Source organism: Ammospiza caudacuta, chromosome 14, assembly GCF_027887145.1.
Source record: "Ammospiza caudacuta isolate bAmmCau1 chromosome 14, bAmmCau1.pri, whole genome shotgun sequence".
NCBI classification, from domain to species: domain Eukaryota; kingdom Metazoa; phylum Chordata; class Aves; order Passeriformes; family Passerellidae; genus Ammospiza; species Ammospiza caudacuta.
In genome coordinates, this window is record NC_080606.1 from 11,282,065 (window position 1) to 11,309,398 (window position 27,334).

A 27,334-nucleotide genomic window follows, 5' to 3' on the forward strand; every position below is an offset into this window, starting at 1 on the left:
CGGGCAGGGCCCGGGGTGCGGCGGAGGCGGCCGGGCAGCCCGCGGGGCAGGCAGGGGACCCGGGGGCCGGAGCTCGGTACCCCCTGGCCGGGGCTCGGCGCTCGCCTGGCCCCTCAGCCACCGCCCCGAACCTCCGCCCGCCCCGCCCGCAGCCCGGGCTGCACCATCGCGGGCTGCTGCGGGGAGGGATCGGCGGCCCCGCTCCTCACGGAACGCGGCGGCGGCGGCGGCGGGACCGGCGGGATCGGTGGGGCCGAGCAGGGCGGGGAGGCGGCGGGGCGGGGCGGGCAGCGTGGGCAGGGCGGGCTCGGGGGCGCGGCGGGGCCCCCCCGCGCGGTGCCGCGGTGGGCGCGCCCGGAGCCGCCCGCAGGCCGGGGCGGAACGTGCGGCGGGCGGGCAGCGATGGCGGCGGCCGAGGTGGCGCGGCAGGTGCGGGTGGCGCGGGGCCGCCGAACCGCGGGGGCCGGGCGGCACCGGGGCGGCGGGCCGGGAGCGGGGGCCGGCAGCGGGCAGCGCCGGGGCGGCGGGCGGGAGAGCCGGGCATGGCCGCGGCGGCGGGGCCGGATCAGGGGGCGCCGGGCGGGCTCTGAAGGTACCGGCCTGGGCCTCCCGCGGGTTCCGAGACTCGGTTCGGAGCAGCAGCGGCGGCGGCTCCCGGAGGGTCGGGCTTTGGGGTAGAGGATGTTGGGGTCCCCCCCGCTGCAGCCCGGCCCGGCGACCTTGGGCTGCCCGCAGCGCGGCGGGCCGGGGGTCCTGCCCCCCGGTGCCCCCCGGTGCCCCCCGGTGCCCCCCGGTGCCCCGAGCCACGGCCGGAGCTGCCGCGCTGCGCGGGGCTGCAGCGCTGGGGAGGCCGGGCCGTGCATCCCTTACCCAGGGCTGGGTGCCCTCGGCATGGCTATGGCATCCCTGCCTCTCCGGGATGCTGCTCTCCTCCCAGAGAAACCCTCGGGCTCGGTGATGAGGGAACGGGAGCTCTCCGGTCTGGCACCGTGTGCCGCGGAGGAGCTGCGGGAGCCCAGCACCAGCCCCGTGTCCCCGCTGCGCTTTGTCCCCGAGGGTTCCCGGTCGTGGCCCCGGCCGCTGCGGGGCTCGCCCGCCTGCCTGGCGCGGCACAAATCCCTGTGTGTCTGTGTGCGGAGAATTATCCAGAAGAGGAGCAGAGGCAGTTGAGCCACCTCTGCGCTTGTCAGAGACATGCTAAGGAGGCATCTGTAACGCGTTTGCATGTGGAAGGGTTTTGTTTGTGGTTTGATGGGCTTCCAACTTTCATGTCCGTGTGTTAATACAGAAGTAATAGTTGAGGTGAATGCTTTCCAGTTTCGTCTTCAAAGCAGTATGTTTTAGCATGGACCTAATCTTGCTGAACGAGTAGATGTAGCCATTCCTTGCCAGTTTGTGATGTTATTTCCTTCTGGACATACCCATTGCCTTGTATGTGACTGCCAAAATATGTAAAGTGACTCAGTTGCTCCCCTGTCTTTTAGAGAAATTGAGTGTTATGCTTTCCTAAGACAATGTACAGGATTTTGAGACATCTGCATGCGGCCTGGAATGAATTTATGGTACCACACAGCCTCGTTTTGGAGGCAAAAGAGAAAGCTGGCTGTGAGACAGACTTGAAATGAGTGTGCTGCAAATTGAAAATGTCCTTTTACAAACAGATAACTTGTCAGCCAAGGTCTTGGGCATCTGGTCATGTCTGCTTTGTGGAGCAGTCAGCTGTAATGTCTCGGTGGTGCAGAGGGTTCTGTGTGTGCCAGCAGGGTTGAAGGTGTGAGAGCTGGGGCTGGGTTTGGGGAGGAGCTGGGGTTACCACCCTGCCATTGTCCCAGAGAGCCCTTGATCAAGCCCACACTCACTGCAGGGATAATCTGTGAAACCCCCTTCTCCCCAGGTGGGCAGGGTGGCCTTGTCACCACCAAGCTGAGCCCCTCCTGTGCTCTGCCAGGGGGGAGACGGGGGCACAGGAGCCTCCTGCCAGGCACTGTCCAGCTCTCCGTATCCAGCAGAGGTCAGAAACATTACTGAGACTGCTGATAGTGATATGTATCTTCTAACTGCTGACTTCTCCTGGGAATGTATCCAGACTGCGTGGCATTTCTGCAGCCTTTTGTCAGGGGCATAAAGAAGTGTAATCTTAAGAGCTGTCAGAATTTGAGATTTTGGAAGCACTTGACTGTTGGTGAATGTTGAATGGCCGAGTGATGCAGTGTGTCTGGAGAGGGTGGCTGATGGTCAGGACCTTTGGTGAGACCCTTCTTGCTTTCCATGGGGTCTGATTCAAAACTATTTCCCTCCCACTCTTCTGGTGTTTTATATTCTTGATGATCTTTAATCAACTGAGCAAGGAAAAATAACAAAGTCTTTATCTAGACTTTAGATTCCTGATTTACATTTATCTCGTAGAGGATGTTTACACTGTCTGCTGGATAATTCTTTCATTACATAGGAGAATTACATACTTGTACAAGTGAGAAATAATTGGTACAAGTGTTGCTCTAATTTGCTGTTTAATCAGAACCAAATGCAGTCTGGGGAAGTGAATGCCATAACTCCAAGGTCATGGGAAGGGATCTGATGTTGTTCTGGCTTAAAGGCGATGTGAAAAACTGTGGTGTGGAAACCTGAGTTCAGGTTCTGCCTTGCTTTGCCATTTGACTTCTTGTGCAAGAGCTGTCTCAGGTTTGGGGGTTGAGCCCCAGGTTTCAGCATTAAGGGCAGCAGAGGGGCAGGAGGTGGCTGCTGTGAGCCCTGGCAGCAGTGGTGGAGCTCTGTGAGTGTTGCTTTATTTGGTTTCAGTGCAGGATGCTGCTGATGTGTTGGTTGTGGCAGTTTGGAAATCTTTCTAAGGGAGTCTCCAAGGGTTTGAAGTGATTCTCATTTGGGAAGAGGTGAGAAATTGTGTGAGAAGTACTAGGTGTCAGCTGTCAGTGTCCTGAACAGAAACACTCAAGATGAAGTATTGTTCTGCAGCCTCTGAGAGCAGTTTTGTGCTGTGTGGGCCTCATTGGGACACTGGATCCCATGGGTTCAGAGCTGTAACATTCTTTATTTTCTTTGCTGTGCTCTGCCTGAATATCACCAAGTGGAGGCTTTGCCTTTGCCTTGGAGTCCTTTCTCATCATTCTTTAGACCTGGGCACGCACACAGTCCCAATGTGCAGCGTTGACGTTTGCAGTGGGCAGCCCCATTGCCTGTGCTCTGCCCTAGCTCCACAGAGGCAGTGGCCTCTCAGGGCTCTGGGGACAGGAGGTGACACTGCTGTACCTGCTTGTCCTGCTAAGCAGATCAGGGCACAGATGTGCATTCAGCAAGATTTCCCTCTAATCGTATTTTCATCCCGGGGACCCCGGAGTGATTCAAACACCTGAAGACTAAAACTTGCCCCTTTTATGTAAACTGATGGTTAATGGATGGTGCTTTCAAGCTTGGGGTCATTCATTATAACATCTTTGTATTTTCTATATGATTTGGATAGTTTTCTGTAAGAATTAGGGTTCTGTGGCATGGAGAAGCCCTTACAAAAGGCTGTATAAGTCCCTCTAAGAAAGGAAAAAGTAAAATAGCTTCTCCAAGTGGCTGCTCCTTGCTCTCCTTACTTTCACTCTGCAATAGCCCTGCCTGATAATACAGCAAGAGAATGTGTTGCTCTTTTTGTTTTTAATCTTGTTTGTGACAAACACGCTTTACTTCCTCCCAAGCAACAAGAGCCCCTTCTGTCTAGGCAGGGGGCACTCTGTGTGTGTGGGGAAAAAAAGGCATCTGGTATCTTGGTGTGGTGCCAGTGTTCACACTGCCTTTCCAGAGATTCCATCTTTGTCTTCGTTCCAAGAAGATGTAACCTTAAAATAGAGAGCACAAAGGGCTCTCAGCCATCCAGCACTCACTGATGCTCCTGGAAAAAGCCTTCATGCATACAGTAGTTACACTTTGCTTACCTTGTTGGTACCTCTCTATATGTTTTAAATTTGATCTGGTTTGGAAGATGAATGATGGACGACAGTCTTGAACACCTTATCAGCAAAAAGCTTATAACATATTCTCCTTCAGTGTGGAACAAGGGGATCCAAACCTACATTTAATATACACCCAGGATGACTAATCAGTGTGTTCATATGTTGTTTATGGTGCTGCTGTTTATATATAGCAGTGCTCCTGTACAGAGACACCACTTGGTGCTCAAAGGCTGGTGACTTGCACTGTTTCTTGGTGGATCACACAGAAAATGTTTCTTTTCTCTCCACTGGTTTGGTAATTACTGTCAGCTTTCTGATGAGTGTCAAAGAGTGTCAAAGCCAGGCTGATCTTAAAATGTTTTTTTTTTTTTTTCCCCCACTGCATCCAGTCTCTTGATGCCTTGGCCAAGGAGGCTGTGGATTTTTAGGCAGAGTAGCACAATCTACATTATGGCTGTGTACTTAACATGGAGGCTTAGCTGCTGTGACTGGAAATCCCATTTTGCAGTAGTTGTTTCCTGGCCTGTACCAGATGTGAAGTGTGGTTTAGCTGCATTGTAAAACCACAGGTGACTAGAAAAAGAAACTACAGGAAATGACTTGCATGCTGAATTCTGTGTGATGGCAAATGCCTCCTCTTAGCTGAGAGCAGCTTAACTTCCACAATTTATTTTGTTCCATCTGGATCACACTTATATTTAGGGATGAGGGGATGATTTGTTCTTAATGAGAGCCCACACTCCTGCCCACGCTTCCTGGGGAGAGTAGTGTTCAAGCAGTCTTCCAGTGGTGTGGTTTTAGGGCTGGGTGTTAAAAATACACTTGATATTTGTCCTTCCCCAGGAGCTGCCTTGGGTTGTTCTCTCTTACACCTTTGTGGGCTCTGTTCCCCCTCTGTTCTTCACCTGAGGCTGTCACTGCAGATCCAGCACTGCCATGAGATTCCCCAGGGCTGGGATTTTGTTTGGGTGAATGCAGTTTAGGAGGGTTTGAGTCACAAAAATCTGTGTGTCTGACACTCTCACTTTCTTCTGCTTTAGCTGGTTCTGCATTACTGGGTCTCACAGCTGCACTGTCAGTAGGCAAAACCAGAATGTGCTGGGCAGCCTGAGTGCCTTCCTCATGAACATGTCATTAGGAGGGAAGGTGCTCAGGAGTTAATGAAGTGCCATATTTGGTGAACATCTTGTCAAGAAGAGTCAGACTAATACACAAAATATGGCTGAGGGGAAACATATTTACACATCACAGGCTGGTAAATATGGTTAATTATTGAAGTGTATTTGGAGCCTCATATCTGAAAAAGCCAATCCAAACCCACAAGAGCAAAACAGTAACATGACAAGAAAACATACTGACAGGCTACTGTAGTAAATGTACTCCTTGGGGATGTTTTCCCAGCCTAAAATACCAGTGCCATTAGCAGAAGAGGGAGAACCAGTATTCCTGTCCCTATAAACAGGCTTTCAAGATACATGGAAGAATGCTTGTGAATGAATAAATTCAAAATCACACCCTATAAACTACTGCCTTTTGGCTGTAGTATTTTATACAAACTGATGGAAAGCTAGAGGGGAACTTTTTGATTTTTACACTAAAATATATTTTTAAGAAGAGTCTTTACTTCAGAGAGGGAAATACCTTTCTGGGGCTGCAGGAGGACAGCTCTCCAGTACACACCAATCCAGGGGTGCACCACTGGCTCCTCACTTTGCCTGGTGCCATTTCTGAGGCTGAGCCTCTGTGTGTTGTGTTTTACTGTTGGCTGGGCAGGGTTGGCACCAAGGTGGGTGAACATTTCTGACCCTCTCCCAAAGCCCGTGGCTGTTCTGGGCATGGAGCACCACGTGTTCTGCTGGGCTGGGGAGACCAGGTTGGTGGTGTTGAGCACAGGAGGGAGCAGGGTGCAGGAGCAGCTCCTCAGGGAGTCCTTTGGGTGGCTGGCAGGAGCAGCCCTTGCCCCCAGCAGGAGGTTTGAGCACCTTCATTCCCAAACCCTCCTTGCAGGCTCCTTCAGGCCTCTGGGGTTGTGAGCAGCTCAGTTCTGGACACTCTGCTTTGTTTTCCTGTAGGTACACTTTGCCTTACTGTTTCTAGCTAGTTTCTATAATTGCAGCTATGAATGGGAATTACATGTGAGTTCCAATTCACATAAAGTGAATGGTAATAGCCTTGTAGGAGGTGTCATTAATACATTGCTTTGCACAGAGGATTCTTTTTGTTGTCAGTATAAGGTGAGACTTGAGTTTCTGCATATTTTTTGAAGAAACAAGTGTTTTTCACCTCTTCATTTCAGCAGCTTTATTTGTGTACATGTTTTGCACATTTTAGTGTTATTCTGTCAGGGCTACCTTCAAATGTTTGACAAATGAAATGTTCTATTTGTGCCTCCTGGAGTTGTTTTAGAGAGGAGTGAAGCATGCTGACATGATTGATAGATCTGAGCAATTCCCTGCTTGGACTGTGCAATTGATTGCACTTGGGAGGTGGTAAGGGTTTATACAGAGAAGTGTGTTTTGCCTGGAAGTGACACAAGTGTTTCATTGTATTTCAGGGTGAAGGCTGTCGCACTGTCCCCCTCTCTGGACACGTGGGATTTGATAGTTTGCCTGACCAGCTGGTTAATAAGTCAGTTAATCATGGGTTTTGTTTCAACATCCTGTGTGTGGGTGAGTATTTCCATTTTGGGAAGTTCTCTTGCCGAAAAGTTTTCTGCAGCTGGGTGTAGCTCGTAGCTTACAGCACTAACAAGGTAGCTTTGATTTGAATTTCCCCAACTGTTTTATTTTCAGTAACAAGATTTTCTGGGAAATCCCTACTGGGATTCTGCAGTATGGCTTTCTACCAAGCAGTGAAATAAAATGCCTAAAAGCACAGGCTGTTATTATGATCTTTCTTTTCCTTATATGTTTGAATTTCACATTTTTAAAAGAAAATAGGTACTCATGCCAGAGTACTTTGTTATGAGATCTTGTTTGGTTTAGTATTGAATATTTATTGTAGTTATTTTAACAAAATACTAATTATGCTTCTCTTAAATCACTAAAAGCTATTTTTTTCTCCTCCCTTCTGTGCATATTTGAATTAAGATAGTGTCTGGCCAAGCCTTAACTCTTCTGACAATTATCCAAGCTGCCATGTGGTGTGGATCACAGCTGGGGCCTGGCACTGGAGCAGGACTTGGTGTCTGTCCCTGCAGCCCATCTCACAGGGTTAGGATCCCAAATAATCCCTTCTCTTAGGTAACAGAAGTAAAACCCTGTATGGCTTTGGTACCATAGTTTAGGAAGGTTAATTAGGAAATTAAAAATGGTGAATAATAATTGATGGTTTGGTGCTGCTGGTGCTCTGCCCTGGGGAGCAGGAGGCTGTGTGGCCATGGCTGCTCAGAGCCAGCCCTGGCTGCAGGTGATCCCAGCAGTGCCTGGTGTGCAGGGGCAGAGCTGTGGATCCCTCCTGGGGGCTCAGCTGGTGGCAGCCCTGCATCCACACAGAGTTTTCTGTCCCCTCCCAGGAGAGGTGCAGCTCGTGGGATGGACCTGGGGTTTGCCCAGGACAGGGTTAAATTTGGAATGAGAGTAGTGGAGCAAGGAGAGGAGAGCTGAGCCCTGTTAAATGGAGCTGAGAAGACAGTTTTCCTTACAACCACATCTTACATTCCCCTGAGATGTTAAACTTTGCTGACAAGTGGAGGTCACTGTCAGGCTGAGTCTGGGTGATTTCCACAGTACATGAATGTGGTATGACCTAAGGAAACTCCTGTCCCCAGGACTGAAGTCTAAAAGTGTTTCCTTTTCCACTTACTGGGCTGCAGTGTTTTTTTAACAAGTTCTAGGTGTAGCAGTGGGTGCCTCCTGTAGTTACATCTTCACTTTGATGTGTGGAGAGGAGCTGAAGGCCTGTGCTTTCTTCTTTGCAGGGCAGAAATTGAATGCAGTAATCACTTGTTGAGGTGAATAATGAGGATTCATCAAGATAAATGTATATTAGTTACTAATGTCAGTTTTTTATGAATAGTAATAACACAATCTTGAAATAAAGAAACTTTGTATAAGAAAAATATTTGCAAATCTTTGCCCCCACATTTAAGCATCCTGGAGAAAGAAAACAAAAATTCCCAGTGTTCATTTATTCTGTTGGATTTCACTTGTAGAGCAGAGTTTGGGATGAAAAGTTGAGAGAACAGGGAAGCAAATGAAGATTAGATGAGAATCCCATAGAGAGCCCGCTAAACATGACAGAAAGGGATTTCTTTCCCCCCATTTTTTCAGCTGTGTGTGGCATCTGTTGGAGGAAAAATCCAATGATAATTCTACTCTGTGTCATACTGGATCTGAGCCACCAATTCCTGCAGCTCTTGCTGGAGAAGCCAAGGAAAGCTTCAGAAATGACTCTCAGCAGCATGTCCAGAGTGGAGCAGTTTTTAGCTCTTCTCATGCTGAAAGCTGTCTCCCCTGTGAGACGAGAGCCAAAGCTAGAATGAATGAAAAAACCTCTCATTAAATGTTAGGGGTTGCAGATGGTTTCTCTGATCTTTTATTTCTCAGCACAACCATTTTCTTCCTGAACCTTACATGATAAATTTTTAGTTTTTTCTTAGTTCAGTGCAAAGGCTGGAGAAGTGTTTAATTGCTGAGACTTTTGTATTTCTCAGTGAGATAGGGGAAAAAGAGGAGGAACAGGCTGCTGGATTTTGATGTAAATTTTCTCAGTTTTTGCCAGAGTGGACTGTAGTTGCATTAAATTAGTATCCCAATTTAAGCAGGATTTTGCCCCTTCCTGTGTCCCAGGATTTGAAGGGAATTTGTTCTAACTGGCCTGTTCAGTGCAATGAGAAAGGCTGTTTTGTGGCAGAAATACTTCTCTCTTCCCCAGGACTGTACCAAGACTGTTTGAGGTCACTGCTGTGATGTGCAGGGCTCAGCCTGGGGGAGGGAGGGAGGGATGTGCACAGGATTCCTGGTGCTCTCCAGCAGACAGCTATCTGGGGTGATGAGCTGTACAGCCTGGAAATTGCCCAGTGCTTGTTTCTGTGGTCACTGGTGCAACCAGCTGAGGAGAGAACAGTTTCTCTCATCAAAATCCATCTGTCTCCTCAGCCTTCTCCTGCCCAGAGCCCTGGGGTGGATGCCAGGGGCTGGGTGCTCCCTGAGCTGCTGTTTCAGTGTATTTTGTGAGCCCTTGCTGCCCTCCTTGCCCCTGCAGCCCAACTTTTGCCTGGCTGTGGGGAATTGTGTGGTGTCTCTGCATGTCTGTCAGATGGAACAAACCATTTTCCCCTCTCTCCTTGAGACATGGCCTTATCAGTCTGAGTTGCCTCAGGGCTTGTCTCAGCAAACCTGCTTCATTGGATTAGTTCCCATTTCCACACATGAAAAGGCTGTGCATGCATATACATTTTCTTTAAAATTGAATTATTTGATATCTGGAGCCATGGTTGTTAATCTTGTGAGGGGCAGGTGCTGCTCTCTCATGAAAGGAAGCTCTTGTGGAAGCTGCTCCTGCCTTTGAACAGGGAAATCCTCCAAGGACTGCTCTGTCCTCCCACAGAGTCGATTGATGATGGTGTGATTGGGGCCTCTTAAATCCTGAGTGTTGTGGGAAAGGGAGGCAGTGAGCAGTTCCTTGTTTCACTTAGCACATGCTAGGGAAAAACAAATTAAATTTCCAGGCACAAAAGGAGGAGGTACAGCTTTTGTGGTGCATAATTCAGCTCGCTGTTGCAGCTGCTTAGGATGCTAAAGGTTGTGTGAGAAGAAGCCATGACAGTTCATTCAGCAGGAAGGTGCCTGTCTTGCTTTGGGGAGTTAGGAGCTTGTCCCAGCTCTAGGTTTGCAGGTGGTGCCACCACTGTTCATCACTGTGGGATTTGGTGAGGGCTCCCCAGAGCAGTGAAGGTACCACGTGCATGTGCAGTTGGAGCAGGGAATGTCTCAGGAGGATGTGTGGGGAGCCCAGCACAGCCAGGCTGTTGGGCATTAAGAGTGGTTGGTGCTTTCTGAGCACTGATGTAGGGCTGCTGCAAGTCCAGAACCTGCAGTGGTGGCTCTGGCCATTTTTTAAAATGTCCTTGAAAATTGTCAGATTTAACAGCAAAACTCCCTCCCATGATGAAAGGTACAATACTCAAGCTTTTCCATTGCTGTCACATCTTCCTGGTGCAGAACTCTGCCAGCAAAGGTCACTCTCTCTGCCCTGTCCTCCCCAGAGAGCTTTGCCAGCCCTGTTTTGGGACAGCAGACCCTGTCGAGTTGCATAATCCCTAAGTACGGTTTTGAGATAAATCATGTGTCCATAAGCCTGACATCAGGAAATAATCTCCCTGCCAGGGATGCCTCTCACTCAGTTTGTGTACATTGCTGCTTTTTTTCAAAGTAATTCTGCCTCTTTTAATCCCTGTTCATCATTTCTGGTTTTTGGGGAAGATTCCAGTGCCATTGGCTGCAACAAGCACAGACCACTTGTCCTTTTTATCAGACCATCTGTTCCATCTGGACTTCTGTCCTTACAAGAAGCAGTTGGCACCATTCACTTCTTTCAGCCAGCAAAAAGTTGCCTCTGTTTGAGGCAGAAACTCACAGCAGATTCAAAAATTCTTCCTTCTGTCGATTTGGCCTTCAGAATAGCACTGCTCCCTATCTCTGCTTATGTTTAACACAGCAGAACACTTTATTAGTGTCTTTAGTCTTTTACTATTTCATGTCACTCTGTCAGTGCTAACATTCTTTGTGCTGAGACAGTCTTTCCTCTCTACTCTGCCTTCCCTGGCAGGCTTTAATTCTGTGTCAGGTCAGTGGGGTTACACAGTGCAGGGACAGGGGTATCTGCTGGCTCAATGTAAATCTGGGAGTGCAGGCTTCACATGAGATGCCATGTTAGTGCCTGGATGTTTTAATCATGAAGGTGTTTGGATGGGCATCTCCCACCTGTGGAAAAATGCCCCAGTTCTGATCTTCCCCTCCCAAAAGGACAAGCTCAGTGGTTGAATTCAAAGTTGTCTTTGCTGGCCCTGTGTAGCTGGCATGAGGTGGGGTGTAGAATCATGTTCTGCATCTCTTAAACACTTCTCCTTCCCTGACAGTTAGTCACTCCTGCTGGAAAAAACACTTGAGATGGATTTAAGTAGGCAATGATTAACAGGTTCAGGATGTGCTTAAACAATAGACTTGGCCTCATGTGAACATCTTTCACCCACAAGGAGAAAGGCAGAAATGAGAGGTGACTTACAAGGTGCTGTCTGCCCAGAAGCCAGTGTGGTTTACAGATGACCTTGTGTGTCCTGCAGAGAGCAGCTCCCTGCCCTGTCACTGCTGCTGCCCTGTCACCCTCTCCTGTGGCCTGGGGGCTGCTCCAGGGCCTGCCAGGCTGAGGGGCAGTGCCCCAGGGGGAGCCTTTGCAGGACTGTGTGGGGGTGATGCTCCTGCCTTGCAGGGCTGAGGGGCTCCCCTACCCTGAGATGTCCCATCAGGGTTCCTGGCATTCACAGGCAGGCAGCCAGCTCACTGCTCTGTCCCACCCATCCCTTGGCAGGGGCTTTGGAAATGCTGCAGCCTTCTCAGGCTGTTTAGATTTTTGTCTGTTTTTACTCTGCTGTTTTCCTGGAATCCCTGAGAACGGCCTGGGAGGTCAAACAGGCTGTTGCTGTTAACTCTCAAAATCCCTGTCCCATCCATGGCAGTGCTCTCGTCTGATTTGTGCACCTGCTCTGTTTTGGAGGCCAGTGGTCCCTGGCAAGTCCAGGCAATGAGATTCCAGGTCAAGGAAGGGCTTGTTGGAGCAGCTTATTGTTCCAGTGGCAGAGGTAACCTTGTGCTTTGCTGAGTCCCCCTCTTGCTCTGGCCAGTGCTGTTGTAGGTGCAGCTGATGCACTGAGGTGGCACGAGGGACTGCAGCCACACCAGCTCCTGCTGCTGACTCCTTCTTCTCCCCTTTGGATTGAAAACCAGATGGGTGCAAAGAGCAACTGCCCTGGTGACTGTTCTGGCTGTAGATGGAGTTGGTTGGTGATGGAGCACCAGCTCTCAGCTGGCTCCCAGGCAGTTCTGCAGCTCAAGGTGTACCATGACTTGGAAATGTTAATGGATCTTGCTGCCTCTGGAAAGGGACTGGATGTGTCATCCTGGCAGTCAGGGACTGCTCAGTTCCCAGAGCAGGGGATCTGGGGCTTGGAACTTGACAATCTTCCTTCCAAACCATTCTATGATTTTATAATTCTGTGTTTGCCTTGCTCTGCCATGTACTTCAGCCCTGAGTGAGGAAAATCCCTTCTGAGGCCAGAAGAGGAATTTGCCTGCTTGCAGGAGTGAGGCTTGCAGATTTGGACATTTGGACGGGGGAGGATGGGGAGGAGTTTCCCCTTCTTGAATTGGGCATTTCATGCAAGTCTGGATCTGTTACAGAGCTCTAAACTTACAAAAATAAGAAGCTCTTTTATTCTGAGCAAAGTGGGAAAATGGTGAAGTTGTTTTGGTTGGGAGCTGAGGGCTGGAGGAAGGAGGGGAATGCTCTTGCAGCCAGACACAGGCTGCCTGTGGTCCCACAGCAGGCTGGAGGAGCAGCCTTCACAGAGGGTGGGGTTCAGCTGCTTCTGAAGTTTGTCCAAAAGCCATCTGGGCAGCTCAGAAATTGCTGTTTCCCCAAAACACAGCAGCCCTCACAAGGCAGCAGACCAGACTGTGTAGGAAGTCAGGTCCTGTGAGCTCTGAGAGCTGGCTCTGTTGTCAGAGCCTGGTAAGGGAGGCTGCCCTGTGGAATGTGTGCACAGGGGATTTGTTTTATTCTTCCTGGGATGTATCTAAAACAAATTCAAGACTGGTCTCTGGGCTTTCTCTCTTCCTTCCAGACAAGGGAATAGTTGCCTGTTGATAAATGAAATCCAAATAGCAGTGCAGTACTGATAGAATACTAACAGAATGCTGACAGTACTAGCAGAACTTTTGGAAGCAGATTTTGCAATATTTTACAGCTTGTGTAGCCCCTAAGGTACAAAACCAGATATTACAGAAAATGCCCCCTCCCAGTGCAGAAGGCTGATTGTCCAACTTGTTGTGAGAAACCAACTGCACAACTTGCTGTGGGATCCAACCAGCTCTCAGGGTTTCTGCATAGAAGGAAGCTATTTCTGTGGCTGCTTATTAGAGACATTGATCTGGAGCAGCTTTTTTTGGAAATGGCAGTGAGCCCCGTTTCCTCTCCTGTTTTTTAATGAAAACAGCATCTTCTGTAGTGTAGCTGTGGGTTTAAGCAGGATCTGAACGATGCTTTCCCCTTCGCCTTTTCACCTCTTGCTTTTCATCTCTATTTTCTAATGACATTAATGGCCATTAGACTGTGAAATGTAATTTGCCCAGAATACAGAGCTCCCATTGTTCATGGCTTTCTGTTTACCAGACACTCCCTTGGGAGCATGAGATCTGCTTTCATCTGCTACAATTTCACCCCTGTTAATGTTTGGAAGCTCAAAGGCCAACCCATATTAATATTCAACAGAACGTTTCAACTCTCTTTTTCTCCAATAGGGGAAACTGGCCTTGGTAAGTCCACCCTCATGGACACCCTTTTCAACACCAAGTTTGAAGGTGACCCAGCATCTCACTCACAGCCTGGGGTCCAGCTGAAATCCAGTACCTATGACCTGCAGGAGAGCAATGTCAACCTCAAGCTGACTATTGTGAGCACAGTGGGCTTTGGGGATCAGATCAACAAAGAGGACAGGTGAGTGTGGGGGAGAGAGGCTCTATTGTGACCTGGCTTTTCATTCTCCCTGTGCCCTAGTTGGGCCTGACTGCACTGCAGTTTTCCTGCTTGCTTCTTAGGAGTTGTCCTTGTCACCTCTTTAGGTTGGGGTGTGTAGAAGAGAGGATAAAGGCTCTGGAGTGTCAGCACTGCTTCAGCTATAAAGCAGCTTTTCTCATGCTGTCAGAGCCAGTTTCTGCCCTGCTGGCAAGCTTCTGCCCAAATTCATCTGGTGGGGACACTGAAATGCTCCAGGGCATCTGGGCTTATTTTGGTTTGTGCTGACCTCAAGCTGCTGACTAAACCACTAGTGTGGTTTAGTGTCTGCTTGGCTTAATATCCACTTTTGGCAGGGCTCTCCCATGGGAAGAGCCAAAGGAAGCACAATAAAGGAGCAGTGAGATACCCTGGGGGAGCGTCTCTGGCAGCTCAGATCCCAGAGTGGCTGGACTGTGTTGGTTAAGGGATGTGCAGTTACACCAGGCAGTCTCCAAGGTGCTCTGCAGAGACATTGCTGATGGGATTGCTTTTGTGTGGGTCTGCTGGATATTTTTTTTAAGTTTGTTTAAAATGCACTGATGTCCTTTACATTATAGCTCTGGCAGGCTCTGTATTTCAGAAGGCCTTGCAAGGGAATTGCAGGAATTTCCTGCTGCAGAGCACTGGGCAAAGGTGGTACTGAATGAAGCTGTGTCTCCACCAGCAGCACTTGGGGCTGTGAGAGCAGCAAGCCATTCACTCCCTGAGTGCTGCAAATGAATCTCCATTAGCCTTGCTTTAGAAAGTCTCTCACCCTCACATTTCAGAGTATGAGAGTCTGCTTTCCCTGGAGAGGAGGGTGCATCTGCTGTCCTCTGCTAAGTCCCAGTGCTGTGTTTTGACAAACAGGCTGCAAGAGTCTGATGTAGGACCATGTGTCCTTGTCAGCAGTGCAACTTTAAAATTTCTTACAGGTGGGGAGCAAGGGAGGTAGAGAGATTTGGTCTCAGAAAGTGGAAAATGGAAAGTGAAATCTATCAACAGCTTGTTTCTTAAAAGTTCACAGTCAGACAAACCAGGGGCATTGTCCTATTTGTTTAGCTCTCTGACTTTTTAGCTTTTTTTTTTCCTTTCACCAAAGCTACAAGCCCATTGTTGAGTTCATTGATGCTCAGTTTGAAGCCTACTTGCAAGAAGAGCTGAAGATCAGGAGGGTTTTGCACAACTACCACGACACGCGGATCCACGCCTGCCTGTACTTCATCGCTCCCACCGGCCATTCCCTGAAATCCCTGGACCTGGTCACCATGAAGAAGCTGGACAGCAAGGTTGGCACAAGGAGCTCTTGCTGGGCAGATTCACTGTTTGCATTGTGGAAAGGTTGCTGCTTTTCCAGAGAATCTTGAATGGCCCTTCTGGTGGAAATGGCAGAGTTGGCAGATAATTCTGTAGATTTATTGAGCACTTACAAGTTTTTGGAGGTTGTATTGTAGACTTAGAGAAACTCCCAGGAGCAAAGTTGATTACTTCTTACCTCTGTTTTTTTCTAGGTGAACATCATTCCCATCATTGCCAAATCTGATGCCATTTCCAAGAGTGAGCTGACCAAGTTTAAAATTAAAATCACAAGTGAGCTGGTCAGTAATGGAGTGCAGATCTACCAGTTCCCAACAGATGACGAATCAGTGGCAGAGATAAATGGGACAATGAATGTAAGTGCCTCAGTTCTTCCTCCTCTCCCAGAACAGCACTGTCAGCATAGGGGTTGCTGGCCCTTATTGGGATGTTTCTTAATCTACTTTCCCTTTCATTTTGTTTCTTAAAAACAGAATTTCACAAGAATCTCATCCTTGTAATGTCATCCTAGGCTAGGAGAGCTTTGTGGTAGGCTGCTGCCTCTCTGGTGGGCTTTTCTAGTCAGAAAACAGACTTTTAATACCCTCCTTGTCCTCATGTGTATCTGTTGAGGGGCATATAAGAAATCACTGTTTAAATCCTTTTCAGCTCAAGGGTTTGTCATTATTCCTGTCCTATACATCACCTGGTGGTCTTCCAGTGGCAATGAATTACACAGCTTAACCTGCAAGGTGTGAAAAACAGTACACAACCTGGGCCAGACAAGCCTTGAGGTGCCTGCAGGTTCCCAGTCAGGTTCTGGCCTCCCCAGCATCATGGGTGCCAGTCTGTGGCTCCCTGAGGATGAAATAAACTGTCCCTTGCCCTTCTGGCAGCACATCCTGAGCATGGTGCCTTTATCCAGAAGGCTTTTCACAGGAAATCAAGTAGGGGAAGTTGATTGCTTTACTGCTGTGGGTGTGGTAGAGATCTAGCTGAGGTGCATTTGTGCCACCTCTTGATTAAGTATTAATAGTTGTAGAGTGTTCTGCAGAGGCCTGAAAGAAACATGAAATTTGTCCTGATGTTGGAGCTGTCAGTGGTGGTTTCCTGGTCACAGCAGTTCAGTGTTAGCCCTCCTGAGGGTGGAATGAATCTCTGCTTCTCTTTCCTTTCAGCCATTTACTTGTCTCCTGGGAGGGAACTGCTGTCTTGGGTTGCAGACATTCTGGGCTGTGTCAGTTGTTGCACAGACAAATCAATTCTTACATCCTCTATTATAGTCAGAATGACCAGGTTTATGGGGATTAAGCAGGCCAGAATTTGACCAAGGCAATTTTGCAGGTCTGGAAAGCTTGTATCCAAATACTGATATTATTAGAAACATAAGACCGATATTACTCTTACTCTGTGTGTGTCACATGTGAGAGCAGGGGGCTGAGGAATACAGGGGAAAGAGCCCATCTCTGTCAGTGCTTGCTGGCAGTTTTGCTTTGTTTGCAGTTTGACTGTGTGAGCCACACTCTGAAAGCAAAAACATAATCTCTGAAATCTTTTGCTTGAACCCAGCTGTCATGAACTTGTCCAAATTTTTTGATAACCTGTGGAATTCACGTCCTGCTCCTGACAGCAGTCCAGGGTCTCTGATCTGCCATGGAGTTGGCTTCCTGAGGCCCTTTCAATTGTCCAGAATTGGTGCACTTTAAAAGCTTTGCCTAACAAATGTCACTTCACAAAACTCAGCAGGAAGGGTTGCTGCAAGGAGCTGGGAACTCAAAGTGCTGAAGCTTTGCCCTTGACTTCCTTGCAGCTTGGCTCTAGGAGAATAGCTCTAGGAGAAAGGGAGGTAGGGAGAAATCTCACTCCCCCAATGCAGGAAAGTACTATGGCACTGTCTGGGGGGTTTGCTTGGCTGCCTGAGTTTTGAAAATGAGAGGACTGTGAGATCTTCAGAGCCTAGATAGGTCTTGGGAAGGTTGCACTTCCAATTTTACTGAGCTTGCACTGGGCAAGTCTCTTTTTGCCTTCTGCAGAGGTCATCTTTACTAAGAAGTGACTGTTTCTTATTTCTGAGTTTTTGAAAAGCAAATCCCTCTTGTTGTTAGTCAGCCTTTGTGTAATGTGGAGTGCATATCTCAGCTTGAAGAGTGTGACCATGGGTGACACTGGACACAGTGGCTGGGGACATGTTCAGCCCTTCCTCAGCAGGGCAGAAGCAAGCAGGGGGGAAGGAGCTGTTACTCCAGGAGTGAAGGACGGACTTCCATCTCATGATCTGATGGAGCAAGGTGTCTTGTGCTCCAGCATGAGCTGAAGGAATGGTGGGGGGATAAAATCAAGAAGGCTCCAAGACCTCTTACTGCTTGTGTGCTTGTGCAGATGTTCTCTTCAGGCACGGCAAGCCCTGGGACAGCAGCGCAGTCCGAGCCGCAGCCCTCTGTTCCAGCTGGCTCTCTGATGCCAGTCTTGCACTGGCTCATCTCACCTGAGACTCTGTGGCTGGGAGGATCAGCCAGGTAGAGGACATAGAGTGGTAGCACTAACAAGGTTTTCAAAAAAGGACCCACCCTGCTACCCCTTGTCTTGGATTAGTGGCCAGTGACTAGACTCCCTGAGATTAGCATGTGCATAATGACTGTGTTGCTCAGTGGCTGTGCCCATCTCTGTGTGCTGCTGCTCAGCCAGCTGTGAGAGGGACTAACATGGATCTCACCCAATGTGTTCCAGGCCCATTTGCCATTTGCAGTGATCGGGAGCACGGAGGAGCTGAAAATAGGAAACAAAATGATGAAAGCTCGTCAGTACCCTTGGGGCACAGTGCAGGGTAAGTTCAGCCCTGGGATTTTCATGGCATAAATGGTGACACTTGTGCAAGTGGGCTCTCATAAAAACAGCAAAAGCCTGCTGCATATGATTATCCATGGGGAATTATCTTTTGTTAAATCCTTGTGCCAGGCCTATAGTGCCAGTTTTCTCTGCTTGGAAGGGCTGTTAAACCTGTTGGAGGAGTAGACAGTTGAGGAATATGGGAAGAGATCTCAGTTTGTGTCCCCATTTTCCTCCTTCCCGTGCATTCCTGCAGTGGAGAACGAAGCTCACTGCGACTTTGTGAAGCTGCGGGAGATGCTGATCCGCGTGAACATGGAGGACCTGCGTGAGCAGACCCACACCCGCCACTACGAGCTCTACAGGCGGTGTAAGCTGGAAGAGATGGGCTTCAAGGACACTGATCCAGACAGCAAACCCTTCAGGTGAGATCCCTGCAGGAGACAGGAGGGCTCAATAGAGGCATTGTTGGATGCACTGTGTGCCTCTGTGTGTGTGTGTCCTTGGGGGAGCATGGAAAAAACCAATGCAGCAAGAAAAACTGCCAGGTCAGATAAATCCAGACTTCAGCAAAGCTCTGACTGGGAGAAGGTGAAAATACAGAGAGGATGTGCAGGACTGACTGTGAATCTGCAAGTATGGGAGAGAAATGTCTGTGCTGCAGGAAGACAGTGATGCCTCTTTTGAGCTTACCTAGAAACAGAGGCCAGAGAAAGTTAAAAGGATAAAAGTGGATATATATGTAATGAAGGGCCTCCAGGTACATTAAGGGCAGATGCAGCCCCCCCAGGACGCTGCACCCAAAATGGACAATGGTCATGAGTTTTTCAGACAGATATAAGTTTGGTCTATTTACATATCAGGCATTAATCCTCCAATTATGGCTTCAGGTAATGAAGTCATAAACCCCCAGTTTGCTCCCCCCAATTCACTTTGTTTATACGTTTTGGGGCCTGTAGGGTGTTCTTGGATCTCAGGCCCACAGGGATTGTTTTATCTGACCAAAATGTGAAGACAGTTAACTAACACTTTATATGGAGTTTAGAATTATGCACTAATGCAGTACAGGATTTAAAAATATAAAGGCTGAAACCTTAAGGCATCAAAGACAGTGTTCCTCTGAGCTAGTGTTTGTTGCCAGCTGGTCTCTTTGAATTTCCCAACATTCAACATACAGAGAAGTGCCAAAAATCATTGGATAAAGAACACCTTGGGCACATGTGGGTAGTGAGTAGCAAATGTGTTGTGTGCAAAGCATAGTCATGGTGAGGGACTGATTTCAGAGGGTCAGGGAAGGCAGTTTGTCCCAAGTCTTATCACTGGACTTCCTTTCCTTTTCAGCTTACAAGAAACTTATGAGGCCAAAAGAAACGAGTTTCTGGGAGAACTGCAGAAAAAGGAAGAGGCAATGAGACAGATGTTTGTCCAGAGGGTCAAGGAAAAAGAAGCTGAGTTGAAGGAGGCTGAAAAAGAGGTAAAGACTGCAGTACTTGTGTCTCCATCTCCATGAGTGATAGATTCACTCCTAAGTAGGTAGTTGTTGCCAAAGCACTTTCTTACCAAGAAGTCTAACTTGGATGGGGATGTTAAGGTGTTCAGTTCGTAGGACAAAACTGAATCACAGTGCTTGTTCTGTACAACTTACTGCACCAGGAAAGGACCAGAGTCTTGATTCTTATGGAGAGGTGCAGTGTGGTAAAAGTCAAGGATAGAAGCAGCCCTTGAGGTGACCTTGTTTTACAAAAAGTACACCCATACAACTTTCACAGCATTGTGAAAAATCCATGAATTTACTGACCTTTAAATAGGAATAAGGCAGAGACCCCTGAAGATGGATTAGGGGGTTTTTTACACTTATGCTCACCCAATCCTCTGCACTGTTCTCAGTCTGCACAATGATGCATTACTGGAACACTGCCTGTAAGTTGTTGTGGAAGGAGGCTGTTCCCTGCCCTTTGTCTGGTAGTGCCATGTCCTGCTCACCTCTCTCCTTTCCTTTCAGCTGCATGAAAAGTTTGATCGCCTGAAGAAATTGCATCAGGATGAAAAGAAGAAACTGGAGGATAAGAAGAAGTCTCTGGATGATGAAGTAAATGCATTTAAACAAAGGAAGACAGCAGCTGAATTGCTTCAGTCACAGGCTCAGCAGGCTGGAGGATCACAAACTCTTAAAAGGGATAAGGAAAGGAAAAAGTAAGTTGCCAACCCAGAGGTATTTGCTTTTAGTAATGATTCTCCTTCACTATTTTTCTGGTTGTTCATATCTCCCTCCAACATAGCCAGTCCTTATCAGGGGCAGGCTTGCAGCCAGATTTAAACCCCAATAAGGCTGAGCAGTATCTGGAAGCATGTAACATCTGCTGTCATCCTGAAGAGCAGGGAGCAGTACTAACCTCCCTCTTTGCTTTCTGACAGCATGGGAGAGGATGAACTTGTTTTTATTCCCCAAGACTCCCTGCTCCTCCCTTGGTCACTCAGTGCTTGTAAAGAAGTGGAACCATACTAGCTGCCAGGGCTAGGGTGTGGGTAGCAGGGGTGTCTCATCACCCTCAGAGAGGAGTGTGTTTTAGCTCAGAGAGGAGCATGTTTTAGCTCAGGTTCTTACTTGTTCAGCTTGGGAAACTAGTGGAAATTATTCAGGCAGACTAACAGTCTTGAATTCTGGAATCTGCAGAATGAAAGACTGCAAAATGAGGGGACAGGTCATAGCACCTTGTTAGCACTGGTACTGTTCTCCCATCCTAAATCAGCTTTTTGCCCTCCCCAGAAGCAGTGGGAGATACTGCATGGCTGTAGCAGGGGATCCCAGTGCCAGGGACTGGTGTGACAGGATCCAGTTCCCCTTGTCAGGGACCTGTCTGCAGTGCCTGTGCTGGGCTCCTGCAGCTCTGCAGTTGCTCAAGAGCAGCCAGCAGTACAGTGAAACAGATCTCCCACTTGTCCCCGCACTGAGCAGTTCCCTTCCCTCTCACTGACCACATTTCCCAAAAGGAGCACTGTGCCACCTGTGCAGGTGTGCAGAGAGACAAACAGGGGTTTGGTTTTGCACCACTGCCATAATCCCCCCCTGCACAGCCCTGGGGCAGTCCTTGCCTGCTCTGTGCAGTCCTCAGTGCATGAAGAAGTGCTGTTAAATTGGACAGTATGGGGCATGCCCAAAGTGCTGGCAGCACTGTTTGTCAGGGAAAAAACCTGTGACTGTTAAGCTTGGGATCAAATGAGACAGAGGAGGAAAGACCCAATTACAAGAATGAGATCCTGGTTTAGTCTTTTAGTTTAGAGCTGAAGCTGCTTCAACATGAATGTTCTTTGTGCTGAGCAATTAGTGCTGCACTTTTCTCACTCGCCCATTCCTTTTTCCACTGCCTGTTTTGATTTGTTCATTTGAATCACCTTCAGGGGGTTTTAATATCTTTTCATACTGAGGAGTCTGAGACTGACTGGGGACAGACTTCTCTCTCCAGGCTGGACTGTGTGAGGAATACCCAGCTGAGTTCTTTCCTGCTTAGAGCCCTTACACATCTGCTCTCTCAGGACTGCAGATTTCAGCCTTGAGATCAGTCAGGGTCAGGAATGCAGAAAAAGGAGGCAACAGCCTTATAGTATCAGCAATTAGTTGCTATGTCCCAAGTGAAACTCTTGGTCCTTGAAGTGGTTCTCATCTCAGAACATCTCCTTGACACCAAGCATGTTGATGTGGAAAAGCTTTAGTACTGTCCTTATCAGTTAAGGGCACAGAAAACTCCCTGACAGAGATAGGTCAGTGCTTCAGTAAGGCTTGGGAAGATAATAGGAAGCTTCTTTGGCCTCTGGGAAAATTGCTGTGCTAGAAATGGTGCTGCTTTCTTTGCTCTGTAACTGCTCCAAGTGTCCTTCATAGTGGATTTCAGTACTTAGATCATATTTTTTTCTTAACAATCCATGAATTTTGCAAGCTGGAGCTTAATTGTAGCTTGTTTACTACTGGCTGGCAGTACAATAACCTTTTTCTTTCACAGGTGACTTGTTTAAACCCAAACTCTGTAATTTTCACTAATCATGACTCAGTTTATTTTTTGTTGTTGTTGTTACATCATTATCATCATCATCAGGCCTCACATGTGTGCTGTTTTACAGTTAGCTGCTGTTTGGCTGCATGGTGCATGAGGCACATTGTCCTGGTAAGCGTCATTAACTCATAGAGCCTCACAGTGGGATCACTTTTTCCTAAAAAAGCAGACCCTGTGCAAGTCCTGAAGCTTATAAGTATTATCTCTGTCTTCCCCTGCTTTCACCCCACTATATGTGCTCTCTACATGTGCAGTTGTAGAAAAAGTATGTAATTATCTTTAAATATTCTGCAAAGTTTAATTCAGAGACTCAGGATATAGAACACAGAAAATTAAGGATTATATCTTCTTCCTTTTAAATCTTCCCAGCACTTCATTGGCTCTGTTCTCTTTATTCCATCTCCCTTAAAAATAAATTATATTCTTTAATCACACAGGCCACGTTGACACTATGGCAACAATTGCTATGGAGATGTGGTGCTGATGACACAGCCCAGCAAGCCATGAAATGTCTCTCTCTTTCCTTGCTCCTCCTTCCCTCCCACTCCTCAAAGCTGTAATGTTAACTTGTGGTTACAGTGAAGGTAGATGCAGGACTAGTTTGTGTCATCCTCATTAGGGTTATTAGTTAAACTGCTAATGACAGTGGTCTACTTACAGCTAGGTTGAGTGGGTTTAATTGAGCATTTTTAATTTGCTGATGATTCTCTGGGTGAGAGGAAGAGGAAACCTCCCACAGGAATGTCTTGCTTCTTGACAGAGCAGGGATACTCATTATCAAGACAGTGCCCCAGGGCCTGAGGTGCACAGGGCCCTCTCAGAGAAGGGACCCTGTTGGAAATAAACTGTAAAACACCCTAAAAACTCATCCTTGAGCCCACCCTGCCCTGCAGACAAAGCTAAGACTTACATTCTCTCCTGGACAGTCCAAACTAAATTACAGTCTACCCTTCAACTGGGTGAAGCTGATTCCAGGATTCCTTCCCTCTTAACTCCACCAAGGGAAATGGCAAAGCAAGCAAACATGCTGCCAGTGAGAGGCATTGGAATGTCATTTAAATGGGACCTTCCACTTAACAGAAGAGCCTCAGAAGGGTCTTGCACTGCCTCAAACTGGCACTTGCAGTCAGCTTGAGCTGCCCGGTTGAGTGAATGTCTCTGCTGCCAATGGTAACTGTAGAACAATGGGAAGAACAATTCTCTGCTTATCTCTGAATGTGGAAAAATAAGCTCAAAGAATAACAGTGTTCATTCTGGTGGTGAGTACGAAGGCACAGCTAAAGTGCAGCTAGAGTGAACATTACTGATTTTTGTTGGTTTTGGATTGCTTTTGGCAGTCCTCATAACTGTACATTGTTGTGTGCTGGGCTTTGGATCAAATGAAGTTCTTTGTTCCCACTACACAAATGCAGACAGTGCCTTTTTCAATGGGCATTTGTCATTGCTAAATTAAATATGTATATGTGGTACTTTTCCAGGATTTAGAAAAACACTCTCCATATTGATCCATAAAGTGTTGCAGGGCTTCACTGTTTTGCAAGGATACAAACAAGTCACAGTTGATGAGTTCTGTAGCTTGCAAAACTGTGAAAGGATTGTTTTAGAGAATAAATTTGGTTCATCCCACTGCTGAGAGAGTGTGTGTGTGTCTGCATAAAGCATGTTTTGTAGTCAGATTAAACCTTATTAACACTTAGCAACATTTTCTTTTGTGTGTGTGTGCCCATTAGAAAAACTTGTATTTTTATTTTGGTTTTTTTTTGTCATTAATCCATAAAACCATTAACCTGCCTTTTTCTTTCATTTTCAGTTCGGGTTTCCTGTAGAACCTTTCCCTTGGCCCCAGAGGCGAATGCCCCACCCTCGGCTGTGCCTGTTTGCTCACCTTCCCCACTGCCCCTCCCGTGTTCCCCAAGGGCTCACACAGAGCTCTGGGCTGTTCTGTGGGGGACCCTGCTGGCCAGGGGGGCTCTGCCAGCTCCCTCCTGCCCCTGGGCAGCAGCAGATGCCCCCTGCTCCTGGCCAAGGCTCCCTGTCCCATTGCTCAGCTTTTCCCTGCTCCTGCTGTCAGAGCTGCTCGGGGGTGCATTCAGCTCCTGCTGGGGTGGGATGTGCTCTCTCCAGACACTGGCTGCCCTCTCCCCATGGTAATTTGCTGTTCCTAAGCCCTCATTGCCCCCTCTGCTGCCATGTGTGACTCAAATAACTTGCAAGAACTTTTTGTAAAACTTGACATCCTCACAGGCATGGGCCTGAGTCCAAACCTCTAGTTCCCAGGCTTGAGGAAATCTCAAATTTGGATCCATGGTTTGCAACTAAGTGTTCTCTGAATGCTGCAGGGGTCATGAAGGATCTTTTGCCTGGTCTCCCTCTCAGTGTGCTGACCTGGATGCACATCCTGGATCCAATCTCAGGGAAAGCTGGTCACCTTGCTGTACATATCAGTGTTTCTGAAGAAAGACCATACTGTTTCATTGACTTTCTTCTCAGTGATTCCAACAATTTCTGGTTTTAATGCAAAAAATACTTTTATATTTTTTTTATCTGACATCTCTTTAGAACGGTACAGATGTTGACAGGTTTCTTATATTTTCTATTCAGCAAAAGCCTTGTTTTTATTGCAAGATTTGCACTAAAAAGGAGGGGGTTTTGCTCACTGGGCCAGGAGCTCACTCTGACCAAGTGCAACTGTGGTTTGCCTGCAAGTGTCTGCTCTCTGTATTTCTGGCTGAGTTTTGTTTTTAAATAAAGAGTTCATCAGACAGTGAATTCTGGTTAACATTTACTTCTTTTGTTTTTTGTTTTTTTTTTTGCCCTTCTTTTTCAGTAACCCATGGCTCTGTACTGAGTAATTACCCCTGAATACAAGGCCTGGAATGGACCTTCATTTACTTGTTAAATCGGAGGGTCTAATAAAACATGACAGCATTTCAGCTGTGACCTTCCCAGGGTGTTATCCTTGCTCTCTCCTATGTCCTCGTTGTGATTCTGTCTTTACTATGTACTGGTGGTTATTGCTTTTATTAAACAATGTAAAATTAGTCATAACAAGTTCTGGATGCTACAACTTTAAATCCTGCCATTTTTCCCCCCTTGCAATTAATGGATTCCCCTTTTTCCTGGTCTCGTTCCACCCAGCTAAATAAGGGATATGGAAATAAGTTCTGTGAGTTATTTTTGCTGGCGAAATAACAGCGCAGTTTAGATATATTTATTGATGACATTAAAATGACAACACCATCTTAGTTTAATTATCACATAGCTCAGAGATAAAACACTCATTTCTCATTCTATTTGTTGTCATTTTCATGACATCATCTGTCTTTTTTAATTTGCTTTTTTTTTCTTTTGCTAATTCATGCTATCTAAGGACTAGCATGTAAATCCTGGTTCCCATTTCAGACTTGTTTGTTGTGGTCCCATCCTTCAGAGCTCTGTGTGTGCTGAACCCACCTGTGCTGCCCCTGCAAAAAGATCAGATGAGTGCTGCCAGCCAGCCTCCACAACCCCCCAGATCTTTCAGGAGATGAGCACACTCAGGCCTGGCCCTGGTGGTGATGCTGCTCAGTGCCAGCTGCTGCTGAGGTTTTACCTGCTGGGCTTTACTGAGCAGAGCTCTGTGGTGCCAGGGCTCAGGAGCAGTCACAGCTCAGGCTCAGCCTGGTCCTGCTCACAGCAGCAGCCCCAGGTCAAACCATGGCTCCCCCTTCCCAGCAGTCAGGGCAGCCCCAACTCTTGGTTGCAATTATTTTCTCAGGTATTCTGTTTCACCACAAATACAATTCCATTTCCCATAGAACTCTTTGATTGCTTTGTGGTTTGTTTGGGATTTTTGTAGCAAGTTGAAATAATTTGAATATTTTCTTCTTCCTCTGCTTTTGAATGTTTCGCTGCTCTCAAAACCAGTCAATATTAATCTGTCAATTATTTCTAATTATCTGCTAAAGGACAAATGAATGTGACATTTTTTACCATACTTCAGGTCACTGTCTGTTCTTCCTGACCATTTGCTTTATTAGAATGTTATTTAAAGTTATAAGAAATCTTTATAAAGACTTTAAAGGAAGAAAGGTTTTTACTTGTATGATTTTGCTGAAGTACTTGAGATACCACATGGAGGTTCCATCTCTCCTCTGTCAGCTGTTTCCATGTTGCATCTCTTTTTCTTGCTTTTTGAATGTCTTTCCCTTTTTTGCTAATCTTCTGTTTTTTCTCTTTTTTCCCCTTTTCTCTCTCTGTAGCTTTTTTTAATCTGTCTTCGCCAGCTGCACTGTGTCTGAGGGAGAAGACTGCCACTTCTAGAAGAGTCTAAGGGTCTTATGTCTGGGGAGGGGGGAACAAATCTTCAGTGTTAGTGTCTTGGAAAGAAGCTCTTTTACTGACTTGCATGATACTTAAAATTGAAGTGTCTTGTAATTTGTGGGACAAGACAGGGCGATGGGGGAACCGATGACCTGGAATTTTGAAGAGCTACAGAAATATGATGTTGGGACTAATGATGTAGCGAATACATTTTCAAACGTTGTTATGGGCATATGTTTTTTCTAATGTTGTCTTTAATAATATAAATGTCACAGGCTTCCCTGAGGTGGGAAGCCTAAGGAATATTTTCAATATGCTGGTGGTTTGATTGGTTTTGGAAACCTTGCATTCAGAGTCGAAGCAAATACAAACATGGTGCAACTTGCTCTGTTGGCAGCCACGAAATATTTAATTTTATCAAAGAAATAAAGTAAGAACTGTGTGTTCTCACTGGTGTCCTGCTGTGTCTCACCATCCTGTTAACAGAGCCCCATTGGCTGGTGGATGTGAGTCAAGTGGTGCTTTCTCCTTCCTTACCCCGCCTGCTCTTGTTTAAAGTTAGCGGCAGCCGGCGGGGCGGGCTGAGCTCCGTGCCCGCCTGAGCCGGGCCCCGCCGCTCCCCGAGGCCCGGCCCGGCCGCCTTTGCTGTGCACACACGGAGAACACCGGCACCGGCACCGCGCTCGGTACCACACGGCGACGCCGAGGAGCCTGCACTGTTCCGCTGTCACCTTTCTAACTTTCATGTACATTTGAAATAAAAAACACGAAAGCCAGCGCGGCTGCTGTGGTGTGTGTGTGTGTCTGTGTCTGTGTGTCTGTGTTTTTGATTGTGCACTGCAGTGGGGAGTGGTGTCTCTGCCCTGGAGTGTTGCCAGTCTCAGAAGTGATGTGATTTTAGCTGTGACAGGTGTGTCCCAAGGGCAGTTGTGCACCTCCATTTCACCCTATTTTAGCCCTTTCTCTCATTTTCTGTGCATTTCACTTACTTGGCCCTTTGGTATTTAGTTTAAAATTTGGGCTTTTGCTTGGCTTTCATGTAAGTGCATTGCAGGGTTGCAACAGGTGAGGCAGCAAGCAGATAGGTGTAAAATGGGGGCTGAGTTTTGGGGAGCAGTTTTACAATCTGAGATAATGCAGTTACACACATCC

The 27,334-nt window shown here is 47.4% G+C and overlaps 1 protein-coding gene across 6 annotated transcripts; it reads left to right on the top strand.

Moving 5' to 3' along the window:
• The first annotated feature begins 385 nt into the window (after nt 1-385).
• On the top strand, nt 386-26,905 carry SEPTIN6 (septin 6). 6 transcript variants are annotated; one of them, XM_058813849.1, is made up of 11 exons: nt 386-429; nt 6,511-6,625; nt 13,475-13,670; nt 14,812-14,998; nt 15,221-15,382; nt 17,733-17,829; nt 18,088-18,256; nt 19,173-19,305; nt 19,834-20,024; nt 21,948-21,991; nt 24,708-26,905. In XM_058813849.1, the coding sequence occupies exons 1-10, from the start codon at nt 403-405 to the stop codon at nt 21,949-21,951; spliced, it is 1,281 nt and encodes a 426-aa protein (XP_058669832.1). In that variant the 5' UTR covers nt 386-402; the 3' UTR covers nt 21,952-21,991; nt 24,708-26,905. The 6 variants fall into 6 exon arrangements, with proteins under 6 accessions (XP_058669832.1, XP_058669833.1, XP_058669831.1 ...); XM_058813850.1 differs by having other exon boundaries at nt 26,122-26,905; XM_058813848.1 differs by lacking the exon at nt 24,708-26,905 and adding an exon at nt 23,691-24,633.
• Nucleotides 26,906-27,334: the final 429 nt, after the last annotated feature.